Here is a 17,279-nt window from a genome sequence, read left to right on the forward strand (position 1 = left end):
GAACATTTGCGGCAGTACCTTAACGAAGATCATGATTGAAGCCATAATTTTGGCAGAAAAAGCAGGGCTGAAGGTTGAGTTCGTAACATCAAACGGAGCAAGTTGGAACTGACGGATGTGGACATTAATGGGCATCAAGGCATCTTTGGACCACATTAAATGCAGTGCACCACATCCTGTAGACGAGCACCGTCAACTTTTCTTCATGTCAGACTTCCCTCACCTCATAAAGTGCCTTCGAAACCGGCTGTTGAGCTTGGATTTCCAAACACCAAAGGGCCAAGTGTGTATTTGCCAAAGCGGCATGCTTAACTGTTTTCTGTAATTTTTGTTCCAGTCATTCTAACTGGCAGTAAATAATTACTGATTTGCCTTACCTGCAGGTGACAATGCGAACTATTCGAAAAGCTGTGGAGCTGGACGGAAGCAATGTTACCCTGCAGGCTATGCATGCATCACATCCAGCCATACGAACCCTAACAATTTCGAGAAAATGAGAGTCTCCTTTGCGTTCCAGCTCTTCAGTGAAAAAGTAATTCATGGGCTTCAGCTGCAAAAAGCCATGTTAGAGCCTCTGTGCGGCAGCATAACAGCGACAGTTCACTTTTTTGAGTAAGTATTGCATATCATAGAATGATAACTCCACTACTCCAGGTACAAAGAAAATGCCTTATTTTGTCAACCTAACCTTCAACCACAGCCTAGATCAAACTGGGACTAGCCTGCCTGACAACAAGTCTCACTTAATACAGTGTGCTATAGTGAACTGGTGCACGACCACATGACTAACTGAACGCTTTATTATTTATGTGTCGTAAATAAGTTAAATACCTAAGTGTGATTGAAATTGAACATTAACATTGCTCTTGCAGGATCATTCATGGTGTTATACAAGTCATGACGTCACGCTTTCCAGCTGAAGCACTGCGTCCGAACTCTGCATCGGCCGACAAGTTGAATTCTTTTCTGTCGTTTCTGTCAGAGTGGGAACGCCACACAAATGGGCAGCGGGGCTTTCTAAGCCAGTCCACAGTAACTGGACTGCGTGTAACTCTATGCAGTACCTTGTCGCTGTTGAAGTGTTTGACTCAACACATTGGTTTCAAGTATGTAATGACAAGCAGGGTGAGCCAAGACCCCGTGGAACATCTTTTTGGCATCGTCAGACAGTCATCGGGATGCAATACTCATCCTACACCTCAGCAGTTCATTGCTACAGTGAACTGTCTCAGCTTCAGCAATCTTGCACACTCTGTGTCAAGAGGAAACTGCGAGCCTGCTGTTTTAAGTTCACTCTTGAATGCAGATGCTGGTGAGCAGGACACTTGCACTGGGAGGGAGAAACTCATTGACAGATTTCTCGATGCCGGAAACTTGGATGCAGCCGACGCCCTGCTCACAAAAGCTGTGCCTGACCATTCTTCCATTGTTGTGGCATCAAGCGACTGCAGGCTAACCTTTTACATTGCTGGTTACGTCGCGCGAAAATGCGTTCTAAAAACGGGTTGTGAAAGGTGTCTTAACCTTCTTTTGCTCACCAAGGAGGCAGCGGACAATTTAAACATGGCCGAGCTTGTCCGTTTAAAGGACAATGGTGGGTTACTTTACCCTTCAAGCAAGTTGTTTAAATTTGTGGCTGACCTCGAAGAGTCATTCACAACCTGCTTTAGCCTTTCAGAGCTGCACTCTGAAAGTGTGCTTGATGTTTTGGACCTTGCTAAGCAAAAGCAGCAAACTGAGCTTGGATGCCCTGAGCACGCTCATACCATAGCTGCAGAAATAACTGCATTTTACCTAACTACTCGTCTGCATTTTTTCACCAAGAGCATTAATCGAGCCAGCGACAGCAAGCGGCAGGCGTCAAAGCACCTTAAATTGAGTAGGTGCTGAACAAGGCAATGGCAGGGAAGTTGTGGATTTTTGCAAACAAGATTTTTTTCTGATCATTTCTGCACTGAAGTCAGTTGTAAATAAAAGCTTCATATGGTGTTCATGTGTACATAGCTGTGACATCAATTTTATAATTATTACTACATCAAAAACAACACCAAAACTCACATCATAGCAGTAAATCAATCATATTTACAAGACCATTGACTTCTCTGAGCCATATATGAGCTCAAAATGCCGCATAAAATTTAGCTTAAACGGTTTACTTCTGAAAGTGTGTGGACAATAAATGGCTGTGAGTACACACACTAAATGGCATTGCTTTCGGGTCTTGATCTTCAAACCACAGCAATGGTCGCGCAAATAATTTGCTCTGTATGTCATGCTGACCGCTTGTCATTCTGCGATGGTGTTTTGCGCCAAAAAATCACTCTGCAAGTCGGAGTTTAGCAGACGACGCGACAGTAGGAATGTTGTATCCTTGCTTAGGTACGTGGTTTTCAGACGCGTTTCAATAATTAACAAGCCTAGTCACTGTAACTGACAGGCGGAGAACAGCAAGAAGTAATAAATGAGCGATTCTTATTAGTAAATGAGATGAAAAACGCAAGATGACAGACGACCTTTTCAAAACTACGCGAATTCCTGTGCCTATGAAAAGTTGCGGTGGCGCCATCTCATGGCGTCTGTTAGAAAACGGCTCGCCTGCGCCTCGCCACTCGCGCCACTAGAGAGTATTCTAGTACACTATAACCACGAGCCAGCCCACAAGTGCTCTGGGTTGCCAACTGCAGAGACATTTTAGTAGGTTGCCAACTGAAAGCCAGTATGGTTCCAAGAATATTTGTGACAGCGACTTCTTTTTAGCGCAGCTAAGGAGCAATATTGATCAATTTTCCGCTTTTGGAGCAGAATTGCGCAGCAAAATGTAAATGTATAAAGCGCAAATGGCGCAACTGGAGCACCAAACAACAGGGAGGCTACTTTTAACTGAAAACGGCACCCTTATAAGCTACAGAAACCATCCAGAAATGATTTACAGGCATCGCCACCACAGGCCGTTTTCGCAAGCAAAATGCGGCATGGTGTCAAGATATACTTTTCTTATGCACAGATCCCTGAGGGTTGAGTTACACCACCACCGTACACCTCAGAAATATAAATCTTGGAGTATCTTCCCATGAAACACATAACTTCTATAAAACGTCTTCAAACAACTCCAAACGTTAACAGCGTGCAACTCTAGATTGAAACATTTAAAAAACACCTCATCAAATAATGGAGGCTTGTCCAAAAATGTTTTAAAAACATACTGACAAAAGAGGTTTATTCACAAATGTTTTATAAACTTTTCTAAATATACGTTTTCCACCAAATGTTTTAAAAATTTCTCTGATGAGAAGATTACTCCGGAACGTATGCAGGTATGAAACTGCAGGTACGAAACTTCTCAGTGTAAGAGAAATTTGTAAGGCGGCCTCTGCAAAGCAAGCATCCTGCTACTTCCAATTTTAATGCCACGCAATTTAGTTTTTTTTTGATTGGACACTTATATAATAACCTATGGCAGAGACTGATGAAGCGGGTTTTCTTGCCTCATTTGCATGTGTATCTATGCTGCAAAGGGCAGCTACCTGACCTTTGCGGTTCGAGCAATACTGCACATATGTGAGCAAATAAAATCTGCAGCTCTAAAAAAAGCATGAGCACTAAGCCTGATGAAATCCCACTGGTTGATTTTAGAGGGTTCTAAATATATAGCATTCTGATCTGGTGTCTACAGGCTTCATATAAGCAGCCATTTCCAAAAAATAAAAATATCTAAATATGTTCTTAGAGAGTTCTTACGAAGAAGTTTTCTAGATCTTTGTTGGCGGAGTTTTAGCAGGCATATAACACCTCTTTTTGCCTCATTGTGCAGAGGACATCTTAAAATAGATTTCTTCTAGACATTACCGTATACTTTTGCAGATGTTTGTTACACGTTACGTAGCCCTTCTTGTGTTTTGCTCTTGACGGCGCAAGTCCAAATAAAATGGTAAAAAAAGGAATTCCATTTTCAAACCCAATCTGCTCACCAATAACTGCGTTTTTGGCTGACAAACAAAAGAGAACAAAGCCAAAAAGAGGAACCATTAAGTCAATATTTTCCATAAACAAACTTTTAACGGCATTATACTCAGTGTCCCGTTATAACAGCAGGCACAAGCTGAAGATGTCGGCGGTCGTCTTGTTGAGCCGTTCGGTGAGGCCGTTCGTTTGGGGGTGGTAAGCGGTTGTTTTGCGGTGACTGGTGCCGCTTAGGCGCATAACCTCCTGCGTAAGGGCCGAGGTGAACGCTGTTCCCCTGTCAGTTAAAACAATGGTGGGTGCACCATGACGAAGCACAATGTTTTGAATGAAAAAGTTCGCAATTTCGTCAGCAGTACCACGGGGAAGAGCTTTAGCCTCACAGTATCGGCTGAGGTAGTCGGTGGCAACCACAATGTAGCGGTTGCCCAGCGAGGACTCCGGAAATGGGCCGAGTATGTCCATGCCAACTTGGTGGAAGGGAACCTGAGGCGGATCAAAATGCTGGAGTAGGCCGGCTGGCTTAGTCGGCGGCGTCTTGCGACGCTGGCACTCGCGGCAAGTTCTTACGTAACGTTTCACAACTGCAGCAACCCTTGGCCAGTAGTATTTTTGCCGTATTTGTGCCAAAGTTCGACAAAAACCCAGGTGACCAGAAGATGGGTCATCATGGCTCGCCTGCAGGACTTCGTCGCGAAGGGCCGTAGGCACAACGAATAGATAGACAGCTTCTGTTGGACTGTAGTTTTTCTTATACAGGACGCCGTCACATAAACAGAACGGCAACAGCCCGCGCGAAAAGATTCGCGGGGGAGACTGAGCGCTTCCTTCTAGATACTCAATGAGGGGCCGTAGTTTGCTGTCGTCTCTTTGGCGTTGAATGAGGATGGACGTGGAGATAGCACCAAGAAAAACAGAATCGTCGTCGGGGTCAGCTCGGTTGTTCTCGATAGGAGCACGAGACAAACAGTCGGCATCACTGTGCTTCCTACCAGACTTATAGACGATGGTGACATCGAATTTCTGAAGTCGAAGGCTCCAGCGTGCAAGCCGTCCCGAGGAATCTTTGAGGTTCGCCAGCCAACACAGCGAGTGGTGGTCGCTGACGATCCTGACAGGGCGGCCGTATAGGTACGGGCGAAATTTTGTTACTGCCCACACAATGGCCAGGCATTCTTTTTCGGTGGTGGAATAGTTTGCCTCAGATCGTGACAATGTGCGGCTCGCGTATGCGATTACGCGTTCGAGACCATCCTGCCTCTGCACAAGGACCGCACCGAGGCCGATGTTGCTGGCGTCTGTGTGTAGTTCAGTGTCGGCTGACTTGTCGAAGTGTCCAAGGGTGGGCGTACTTTGGAGACGAGTGCGGAGGTCTTCAAAAGCTTGCTGTTGCTCCAGGTCCCAGAAGAATGGTTCGGAATCTTTCGTGAGTCGCGTGAGGGGCTCAGCGATCTGAGAGAAGTTCTGCACAAAACGTCGATAATAGGCGCAGAGACCCAGAAAGCGGCGCACACTGCGCTTATCGGTGGGCACAGGAAAAGCAGCCTCGGCAGCAGTCTTATTGGGGTCTGGGCTAACCCCTTTAGCGCTCACGATGTGGCCCAGAAACTTCAACTCTTCGAAAGCGAAGTGACACTTTTCGGGCTTCAGGGAAAGACCGGCCGACCGAATTGCTTCGAACACAGCGCGCAGGCGTCTCAGGTGCTCTTCGAATGTGTCAGAAAAGATGACAACGTCATCCAAGTACACGAGACAGGACTGCCATTTGAGATCGGCAAGAACGGTGTCCATCATCCTCTGGAAGGTTGCAGGAGCCGAGCACAGGCCGAAAGGGAGCACCCGGAATTCGTTCAGACCGTCCGGTGTAATAAAGGCGGTCTTTTCCCGGTCGCGTTCGTCCACCTCGATTTGCCAATAGCCGCTTTGTAAATCTAGTGATGAGAAGTACTTGGCGTGGCGCAGCCGGTCCAGGGAGTCATCAATACGTGGGAGAGGATAAACATCCTTTTTAGTGACTTTGTTTAAACGTCTGTAATCAACGCAGAACCGTAGGGTTCCATCTTTCTTTGCCACTACAACAACAGGCGATGCCCACGGGCTCGTCGACGGCTGTATCACGTTGTCCTTGAGCATTTCTTGAACTTGGCGGCGAATGACATCGCGCTCCTTCGAAGAGATGCGGTAGGGCAGCTGACATAACGGCCGTTGGTTGGCGTCAACTATAATTCGGTGCTTTGTGAGCGGTGTCTGCCTAACCTTGAATGTCGAGGCAAAGCAGTCGCAGAAAGACTGGATAACGCTTTCCAAGCAGCGTTTCTGGTTAGTTGGGAGGTTTGGGTTCACATCAGTGTTTATGGGAGTGGTCGGTTCCTCCACTGATGCCGGGGCTCCGGACAAAGCGTGCTGTCCCACGAATTCGCTGAGTTCCTCGAAATACGCAATAGCTGTTCTGCCAGGCAAACACTGAGGTTCACAACCAAAATTGGTCACCAAGAGTTCGGTTCGGCCCTTGTCCAGTTCAACAATTCCTCGAGCAACACAGACTTGCCGACCAAGGAGCAGCGACATGTTGGTTTCAGCAATGCCACGAATTTTGGTGCTGTTATCGCACTCTACAGTAACAAACATGCTGGATCTTGATGGGATCAAAACGTGGTCGTCACAGACGCATAACTTAGCCCTGCGTGGCTCGGTATCGTCGTCGACAGGACCTTGGGTGGAAAACGACACGATTAGCTCCAGGAGGTTGATAACGGCACCGTACTCTTGAAGGAAATCCAAACCGAGTATGAGGTCTTTGGAGCACTCGGGTAACACAGCAAAGCAGCCAGGGAAAGTAACACCGCGGATCTGGATTCGCAAGTGCAGACACCGATCGGAGTTACCATGTGGCCACCAGCTGTCCGGATCTGCGGCCCAGACCAAGGGGTCAGAACCTACCTCAAGACCGTGGCTAACCGTCTGCTCATTACCGAAAAATCGGCGCCGGTATCCACGAGTGTGGTAACGTCATGGTTGTCGGCGGATACCGGAATTTCGGGGGAGGCCAGTCGGTCGCAGCACGTCGTCGAGGTCGTCGGGTCAGGTCGTCGTCGGTCGGAGCGTCGCGGCGAATCATCGAGTGGAGGCTCTTGACTTGGTCCAGTAGAGGCAGCCCTACCCCCGGAGGACGCCGTCTTCAGTTTTCCCGACGTGGGGACGTACCTCTGAACTGGCCAGAGGATGACGGGCGGCCGGGCGAAGAGAACCGTCTTGGGGATGGCGATCGGGACTGGCGTCGCTGCGAGGTCGAAGATTGCATGTTTTCATCCAGGTACTGTTCGATATCCCGTGGTCTTTCACCGTAGCGTGGTCGAGGTGCGTCAGGTGGAAACCCCCTTAAACCCATCCTGTGGTAGGGGCAGTGGCGGAGGATGTGGCCAGGCTCTCCGCAGTGGTAACAGAGTGGCCGATTGTTTGGCGTACGCCAAACGTGCGCTTTGTTCATGGGGGGCCTAAACTCCTGCGGCACGGAGGGTGCTGTTGCGATTGGCTCCTGCAGGTATTCCACAGGAGCGATGGGGGAAAAGGCTCGCATTGCTGGCCCAGGACTTCGTAGCGCCTCGCTGTACGTCATAACGGAGAGCACCGGGTGTGGAGCGGGGGGTGGCTGCACAACTCGTTGGATTTCTTCGCGGACCACATCCGTAACGGCAGCGACGCTGACCTGTGGAGCTTCAAAGCGAAGTTTCGCCAGTTCCTCATGCACCAGGCTTCTTACAAGCTCCCAAAGGTCCTCGGCGGGCAGCGACGTAGGCGTGTACTGGGACTGAGAAGCGGCTGCTACAGTAGCCTGTCGTCCGTAGTGGGCGCCCCGTTCCTGTAAAGAGCGTTCGATACTCATTGCCTCCTTGGTGAAGTCGGACACTGTTCGTGGCGGGTCACGGACCAGTCCGGCAAACAGCTGCTCTTTTACGCCACGCATTAAGTGGCGTACCTTCTGGGCTTCGGGCATAGCAGGGTCGGCCCGACTGAACAGACGGGTCATGTCCTCGATGAACATCGCGACGCCCTCGTTCGGCTGCTGTGATCTCGAGCGCAGGGCGACTTCAGCTTTCTCTTTTCTTCGCTGCTGGTAAACGTCGCTAGCAGCTCTCGACGAAAAGCCTCCCAGGTGGTAAAGGAAGCTTCGTGGTTCTCAAACCACGTTTTGGCCGCGTCCTGCAGCGCAAAGTAGACGTTGCGCAGCTTGCGCTCGCCGTCCCACTCATTGAAACCCGCCACTCGGTCAAAGCTGGCCAACCAGTCTTCGACGTCCTAGAAACTGTCCCCGTGGAACGGTGGCGGCGATCGAGGTGCATGAAGGACAAATGGCGGGGCACTCCCGGAGTGCTGACTTGTCTGGCTAGCCACGGTGGATGTCATGGCCCTTACCGGCGCTTTCAGTTGGCCGAACTCGGGTTGTAGGCCTCGCAGGCTGCGGCTCGCCTTGTGGACTGGTGTTGTAGCCACGCGTTGAGAGCTGACGTCAAAGGTGTCCTCGAGGTCAGCGTACATGGGCCATCACCCAGCACCTCCACCAAATATGTCACTGAGAAACGGTTGGCGTAAGCAGGGCTGGTTTACTTGCTTTAATTAGACGCGCAAGACGTTGGAACGCGCAAAGCAGCAGGCAGCATGAGAGATGAAGAAGACGAAGCATCTAGCCCCGAGATGGCTCAAGGCTTGCCAACTGCCAGGAAATGCAGTTTAGCCGCTGTATGGCACCACTAGAGTAGTTAGTAGCGTAGCAATATCTTAGTAGTTGGATCTTGAACTTAGACCTTCAAGCTTTTTAGACAGGAACTTTAGTGTGTATTGATCCCAAATATGCCATTTTTGCAAAATCGAAATTTTTGCACTTTTTGATCATTTCAAGACCCGCGTCTCACCTTAAGGGGTGAAGCTGGTCATAAAAAAAATTTTAATACCTCAGTCACAACTATGAAACTTTCAGGGAACATGTGGTTTAGCCTCCCTATTCCAAATATATGTCATTTAATTTTGTGTAGAGCAAGTAGTTGTGCACTTATGTAATACGTTATGTAAGTTTTTTGCCGAGAGCTTTGAAGGAATTCTGCTGCAGGGAACTTACCAAAATGCATCCCATTGGTTTCTCTTGACATTGAAGAATGCAATAAAAGTAAAATTATCGTCCTATCTATCATAGAACTGGTTACACGATTTTGAAGTCGCCACTGCAAACACAAATAAAAATTTTTCTTCCAGCCATGAAGTGGCAACTTCAGAACAATATAACTCAACTTCTATGATAGGCGGCAAGTAATTTTACCCTTATTTTATTCCGGTAAACCAATGACATGTCTTTTAGCAAGTTCTGTGCTGAAAAATTCCTAAAAACTCTCGGCGAAAAGCTTACATAAAATATTACGTAAGTGCTCAAGTGCCTGTTTTGCACAAAATGAAAAGACATCACAGAAATCAGCACGAAAAAAAAAACACTTTCCCTGAAGATTTCAGAATTGTGAATTCACTAATTTTTTTTCTAACAGCAACTTCCCGTGAACCGCCCACACACATCAATTGTAGCCAAAGAAAATAAAAACCGACAGTGCAGAATAAGTATACAGCAGCAAATATGGACAGCCAACAGTCAGCAAGTACATGCCAATGGGAGCCTAATGGCCAGCTTCATCGCAACCTGACTTGATTCAATATGAACTGTCAAAACGCAAATGACGAAGGTGTGTTTCTGACTTCACCCACCTGTTCCTGGCCCGGTACTTCCTGCCCCCTGACCAGAAGTGGTGCCACTCCTGATGACTGCTCCTGGCCACATGAGGCACATCTCCTGTCCCTCAGCTCCGTAGGGTGATGCAAGTCTGGCCTAAACCACAGCCCGAGCTCGTTTCTAAACAGCTGCATGTTGTCCGAAATCTGCCCCAATTTTTCTACTATTGCCATCAGCGCCGCCAGCACCGACCCCATTTGCTGTGGCTGCAGTGGGCACTCTTGTCCAGTTGTGGCACTTTGCTCCGCGTCCTCCGACGAACTCTCCTCCCTTGATGGCCTTGCCCTGCTAGGTAAGTGCGCTGCCTCAGCTGGCTGTGTCCCCTCTCGCAGCTGCCCTGTGCCGGAGGCCGTCAACGTTGCAGCCGCGGAAGTCCGCACTGTCATGGGGCAAACCACAGGGAGCTCGGCTCCAAGGTCGCGCTGCTCGGCTGGTGACGCAGCTGCTGCTGGGTGCGCTGCAATCAGGAACAGGAAATGTGTCACCTGGGTTATTTCCAAAATCCCCACCGAGAGCAGAAAACCTTAAATTGACTTTTTTTTTTGCAAATAGGCATTCAATAGCTCCTCCCCAAGGTTTCAAACAAAAAGTATTCAAAGAGTGCCCCACTTCAAACGCGCCCTCATAAAGAATGGAAAGCATACACCTAGGAAGACACAACTGATATCTCTGCAAAGTTAAATTTAATCAATCACTAACTAATAACGCAATTTGCAAACTACTACGGATATTTGGATGACATTGATGGGCTAATTATACATGCTGGTAAACATGAGCACGAGACAAAGAGGGTCCAACTCCATATCAGGCTCCATGTATTGAGCAGAGACTTCCTTTTTTTCTTGCAATTTCACGCCCCCATTGAGGTGCAGCTATCCTATTTCATTTCCTCCAATGGCAAAAGGTAGCGGTGGCGGAGAAAACTAGGTAAGGGTTAGCTCAAGAAAAGGAGGTAAAAACAAATTTGGCAAAGGCATAGCATTCTTCAACATTTCCCCTTCATTTGCAGGCTTTAGCACCACGCTTTACTTGTGAGCTTGTTAATTGTTTCACCTGGACAATGCATAAGTGCAATGGCGACGATTCTGACACTGAAACCAACCAAAGTATCAAGTGCATCGATGAGTGTCACGTTGGTTGGCAGTCTTTAAATGCATTTCGCCGCAGACGGACCCAGCAGGAGCAGATCGACAGCAATTTCTTTTCTAAAAACGCACTCAATCAAATGGCCTCTCCACTCTTAGGTAAGAGGTTAGGTATAAGCTACAGAAGCAGCCTGCAGACACCTTGCCTCATACGTTCCTCAGTGATGCAAGGTGAAGCTACCCACCCACACCTTGAATGCCGCCAGCAGCACTGTCGGCAGAAATATCTCCCTACCGATTTCCAAATGCACATGCACACACAGAGGAACAAATCAGTCAGTGGTGCAAGTACACAAAAAACCATAGAGAAGCTAGAAGGACAATTAACAAATCAATACTACTTGCAAACCTATCCTGTAAAAGATTTCACCATTGAGAGATAGAAGTGGCCAAGAAATGAGGCATTTTCATAATTAACACTGACTTTGCTTCGCCTATTCGCTATATCAAAAAAAAAAGAGAGACACCCTGCATTCACCTCCAGTTTTGTTTACACTGTCTGTGCTAATGGCTCACACTTTCCAAGAACACTACTCTTAGCTGAAGTATGTTCCTGTCCTACCCCGGCAAAAGAGAAAAACCTCTTGACAAGCAGGATAAAAAAAAAATTGTCTGTGCTTAGCGTAACGTTATACTGTTTAAAGGCAATAAATAACTGCGGAAAAAATTGACACTCTGCTGGTCCTAAAAGGAGACTTCTTACTGAACAATTCTCGCCTCATGCGCACCTCATGCTCTGTGACATCCTACCTCTGATCTGAAAATGCAAAAGCCTGGTCGTGGTGAGGCACAGGACACACATGCAGAAAAGCTGGCATCGTCATCGGCATTGGCGTCATTATCCGTGAGCGAAAAATACACGAAAAATCCCCAGAGAAGCAACCTAGGAGGCAGGTGGGGCACCTCGGTCACATGGCTTTTGTGATGTCATCAAAACCTGTCTGCCGGATTGTGAGCAAACTGCCCACCATGGCAGGTGGAATTTAAATTTGATTTCGTTTGATGGGGTTTAACATCCCAAAGCGACTCAGGCTATGAGTGATGCCGCAGTGGAGGACTCTGGTAATTTACACCACATGGGGTCCTTTCACGTGCATTGACATCGCACAGCACACGGGGCCTCCAGCATTTCATCTTCACTGAAATGTGACTGCCACGGCCAGAAGATCAACCTGGGTCTCACACGCCCCACTGCTGGCAGCACCTGCCATTGCAGGGCAAGGAGCGGTAGGAGGAGCCCTTATGGTCGACAATGATCAATTCCACATATATGGTGGCACTAAACCATTAACGCTATCACGTCAAACTCTTCAGGTGGAGCTTAAGTTTCCCCTCCAATTTTCCCTTCTCATCTGCACTGCCACTTACGTCAAACAGAATAATTCTTGAGTGGCAGTGGTTGAGTAAGCATGAGTCCACAAAGAATAAAGGTTTGAACATGGTTGAAAATTTGCACGTAATAACTGCATATGCTCAGGACAGAAAACAATGTATATTGCGACACAACATAAAACTACTTGCAGACCTGTGCACTACTACTACGTGGCGTTCAATTGAGTGGAACAGTACGAGCATGAAATCTGAATTTTTATCACGAATCCTTCCTCTTCATGAAGGGTACTTTCCAGCTGATTTTTAATGCCTGCTTCGAGGAGTCTGGCCCTCCATGGGTAGGCTTTTCCATAGCCACCTTTTCTTAAAGAGAAAAATAACTAGAGTTAAAAGGGAAATGACCATTACACCCCGATTTCACTCTGGAGATCAAAAAGCCTGGATACTTTGAAGTTGCTCCTGCGCCAACAGTGTGTGAATGGCTGAGGTTCTAACACAGAAGCAGACCACAGCAGCAAGACCACAGTTCAAACAGACACTGACAGGCGCAGCCAACTTTTGCAGCAGGCAGTTGTTGCAATTCAAGTAGAGACAATACGAATCCACAATATGGGCAGTGTCAAAGAACTGGAGAATTATGCCCATGCTCTAGACCCTACAGCTGCCACTGCACCTTTCCAGGCTTATGCACAGTCCACAGATGCTTATATTTTATGATTCAGCTAGATGTGGGCATAACTGTTAGTAAACTGTTTTGCAAAGAAAACATGAAGCAGCAGACAATACCTGGATTCTTTTGCCAGGCAACTTTCTCTGTCAGCATCAAAAAAGCCCCTAAGCTAAGCTGGTGATGACAATCAACAGAGTGGGGATCATGGTGGAAACGGCAAAGGCGAAGGTCAATGTGGAGGTCGCCCGCAAACAATATTGTCTCCTGAGGAGACCACCGAGTCTGGGCTAGCAAATACTATAGACCTCAGGCACACCAGTGACTTTTTTCCAGCAAGAATGTAGCGACAAATCCTAGGCACACAGGCATGGATCATATGACTGCAGAAAGTACATGTTCCTTAGCCAACTTAGCTGTATTCTCACAGATCAGTATGAAGATAGCCATTCTGAAGCACTAACATTGTTGCGTCTAAAAGCCACTTAACCTCCCAAACACAGATATTGCTGCAAAAGAAAATAACTGCAAGAGAATCCTTAAGCATAAGCCAGTGACTGCAACAAAGTGGGGACCATGGTGGAACTGACCAAGCTGGAAGTCAACATGGAGGTTATCTGCAAATACAGTCTTTCGAAGTGACTACAAAGCGTCCATCTGCCGTGGTGGCTCAGTGGTTAGGGCACTTGGATACTGAGCTGAAGGATCTGGGCTTAGTATCAGGAACGGCGGCCGCGTTTCGATGGAGGCAAAACACAAAAGGCGCCCATGTGCTGTGCGATAGTGGTTTCAGTTACTTTGGAGCCTTCCGCTACGATGCACATCATGGGCTTCAGGAAGTAAAACCTTCCAATTTGCAATTTTTTGTAAATCACGTCCAACCTCAAGCAAAGCAGTGGCTTCTTTACGTAGTACTGCAGTGATATGAACATTAGTGGTGTGACACTGGTGGACTGCACTAGACACTGAAAATGGGGCATTAATTATGCTCTGAACTTTTTAAGATTACATTATGCTGCACTCGGATGCATTCTCAAATTCATCCTCTCTCTCTCACACACACACACACACGCATGCACACGCACACACACAAATTAAAAAGAGACCAAATCAAATTATTTCTTAATCATGATGGCAGCAGGCTGTTACTGCCGTTTAGCCCAATTACGAAACATATCACCTTCATCCAAGCAACAAGCCTCAGATTGCGATGCTTCGCAGTTACTGCCCATGAATAAAAGTCCATGCTGTCACCTAGTTACTTGTGATGGCATCATAACAATCCTTTGACAGCTTGATATAATGCAGCCATATTGTTCCAACACACATTGAAAGCCTGCACTGTGTCCCTGCCATCCAGTGTTCTCACCCAAATTTTAGAGTACAAGCTGCAAAGTGAAGCCATGCATCAGGTCATTCACAACGCACGCATGGCTCTGCAACCTGCACAAGAAATCAGAAATACTTACGCTCTGATTCAAATGCAGCCTCTGGATGGGGTGACAGGCCAGACTCGGCCAGTTGAGGCAGCAGCGCCGTTGTGGTTGGCTGCACTGGCTCAGATGAAGCTGCAAGTGCCACGGACTCAAGCACAGGGGCCGGAGCAAGCTCGGGGGAAGCCGGCAGAGCCGTCACTGGCGCCTCCTGACCAAGATTTTCCTGCTTCAGTTCACAGCGAGCGGCAGATTCTGCCACCTGACTTAGCATAAAAAGGTCTGGTGGCCAAGCTGTCTGTGGTGGTTCTGACCGAACAAGCACGTCCAGTCCTGTCTCCTGCACAGAGATAGCCCCAAGCGCCATCGGTTCTGCAACGTGCTCCAACATCCCTGCAATATCCTGTGGTAGTTTGGAGGAAGCTGAAGTCATCGTAAGTTCCTCCACAGCTTCCATTACAGGGGCCTGCAACTCCATCTTGGAGACAGCAGCAGACTTCAGCTCTTCTGACAGAGATGCCTGCGTGCTTGCTACCAATACATGTCTGGGTTCAGATGCTTCTGAAAGAGGTGACACCTCCGGCAATAGGCCTGGCTTCAGTGCAGATATAGATACAGGCGCCATTGCCTCTTCAGCATGCTCCAGCTGCATTGCTGTTTCCTGGGGCAGCTCAAAGGATCCTGAAGTCACCATCAGTTCTCTCGCAGCTTCCATTGCAAGATTCTGCTGCTCCCGTTTGGAGGAAGTAAAAGGCTCCAGCTGCTCCTCCAGATATTCCTGCACACTATCCCACGACGGCTGTGTGGGTTGGGGTGGTTCTGAAGTAGGAGTCAGCTCTGGCACAGGCCTTAGGTCTGGTGCAGAGACAGATGCAAGCGCCATTGTGTCGTTGACGGGCTCCAGCATCCCTGCAGTTTCGTGTGGCAGTTTGGAAGAAACTGAAAGTGCCACAAGTTCTTTAACATCTCTCATTTCAAAATCCTGCTGCTCATCCAGAGATTCCTGCATGTGAGCCTCTGACAGTCGCATGGGTTGGGGTGGTTCTGAAGTCACTTCCAGCACTAGCCCTGGCTCTGGTATAGAGATGGGTGCAAATGCCGTTTGCTCTTTGCCATGCTCCTGCCCCTCAGCTGCATCCTGTGGCAGTTCGAAGGAAGCCAAAGGCACCACAGGTTCCTCCAGAGTAGCAGGCTCCAGCTGCTCCTCCCGAGATACCTGCACACAAGCCTCCAACAGTCGTGTGGGTTGGGATGATTCTGGAGGAGGAGTAGACTCCGGCACTGGCTCTGGTGGAGAGGTCTCTGGCTCTGATGGAGAGGCCACTGACAGCGGTGACCAGGCCAGCCATGGGGATTTGGAGGGCAGCTCTGGCAAGGTGACCTCAAATTGGTCAACCTTGCTTTCCTCTCCACCATGTGGAGGCGATGGAGGCAAGGGAGTGAGCGACCGGGGATCCCCCATTTCTGCTATCATGTTGAGCAGCATGCTTCTCTCATCAGAGGCACCATCACCTGCAAGTAAATAACAAAGCAAAGTGCGTTCTCCCATACTAAACACAACCAAATGTAGGGAGAAAACGTGAGTGAAAATGAACACAGACGTAAATTAGTGACCAACCAACATATGTATGAAAAACATTCACCATTCTACCTCGTTCATTTCAGACGCAGATAATCGTAGAACAAAACAAAATAAAAACAAAAATCCTATCATACTACTTGGCCTGGGAAGAAGCTTTGTTGTTGTTCGACGACATCAAAATCAATTTCCAGTGATACAGCCTTTCTTGGCTGAATAGTGTGGTGGGAATTTGCTGGAATTTTTTCCCTTTTTTGGTTCTTGTGAAAATCGAGGCAAAAACCTATGGGGCAGAAGCATGGAGGCTAGTGAAAAGGGTTTAGCTTAAGTTGAGGACAGCACACCAAACTAAAGAAGAACAATAGGTGTAACGTTAAGCTGGAAGTGGGCAGAGTGGGTGAGGGAACAAACGCAGGTTAATGACATCCTAGTCAAAATCAAGAGGAAGAAATGGGCTTGGACAGGGCATGTAATGTGAAGACAAGACAATCGATAGCCCTTAAGGGTAACAGAATGGATTCCACGGGAAGGGAAGTGTAGCAGAAGGCGGCAGAAAGTTAGGTGGGCGGATGTGATTAAGAAGTTTGCGGGGATAGGGTGGTGGCATCTGGCACAGGACAGATTTAATTGGAGAGATATGAGGGAGGCCTTCGTCCTGGAGTGGGCGTAGTCGAGGTGATGACGATGATGGAAATAAAATACCAACACAAGAATATAGAATGAAACCTTATGTCTATTGCGGAAGGGAATTAAAAAACGGCACCAGGGCTATAAAGCCTGCAATAGTCTCTTAATTTGTCAAAAAAATGATTACTGTGAGGAATGCTGTGCCTAACACTAGCAAGACCGTATAGACGGCCATGCTTTGTGAAGTCAAACTCCACAAAACATCAGTGCCTTTGCAGAAACAAGGCACCATGCATCACCAATACGACCAACTTACATTCTTGCTTGATGGCCAAGTAAAAAAAAAAATCATTGGAAATTTCAAATGGAACCAATTCGACTTTCCAATTGGTTCCAAGTGGATTTTACGATTGTAACCAATTGGTTTCAGTTGTGTTTTTAGCCACTTGGCCAATTGGACTCCACTGGATCAACTGGACCAATGAATTGGACCCATTAGGCCTTGGGCAGCTTTTGCATCCAGAAAATATTCATAACATATACATCACAATTAAGTTGTGAAAAATATACGATGTGAGAAATATTTCTACAAGTCAACATATTAATGTCCAAAAGGAAAACTGAGTTGCTTGGACTGGTGCCAATCAACAAATTTTTACCACGGAATTAAAAACCATAAGAATTTATGGATATCAAGGCCAAAAGACAAGCGTAAATCACACACAAGAAACACTACACATTCAGACACTAATAGCATATAAATTAG

General features: G+C 47.6%; 1 protein-coding gene across 1 annotated transcript in view; it reads right to left on the reverse strand.

Moving 5' to 3' along the window:
• The window catches only part of LOC144111934 (uncharacterized), a 62,159-nt gene that overhangs the window by 29,165 nt on the left and 15,715 nt on the right, over positions 1–17,279 (reverse strand). Inside the window, exons 8-9 of the mRNA XM_077645025.1 lie at positions 14,344–15,819; positions 9,706–10,187 (exon numbers count right to left, since the gene is read on the reverse strand). Of these exons, the coding sequence (XP_077501151.1) occupies positions 9,706–10,187; positions 14,344–15,819 (1,958 nt within the window). The remainder of the gene's footprint in view (positions 1–9,705; positions 10,188–14,343; positions 15,820–17,279) is intronic.

The sequence above is a fragment of the Amblyomma americanum genome, unplaced genomic scaffold (assembly GCF_052857255.1).
Source record: "Amblyomma americanum isolate KBUSLIRL-KWMA unplaced genomic scaffold, ASM5285725v1 scaffold_19, whole genome shotgun sequence".
Classification (NCBI taxonomy): Eukaryota; Metazoa; Arthropoda; class Arachnida; order Ixodida; family Ixodidae; genus Amblyomma; species Amblyomma americanum.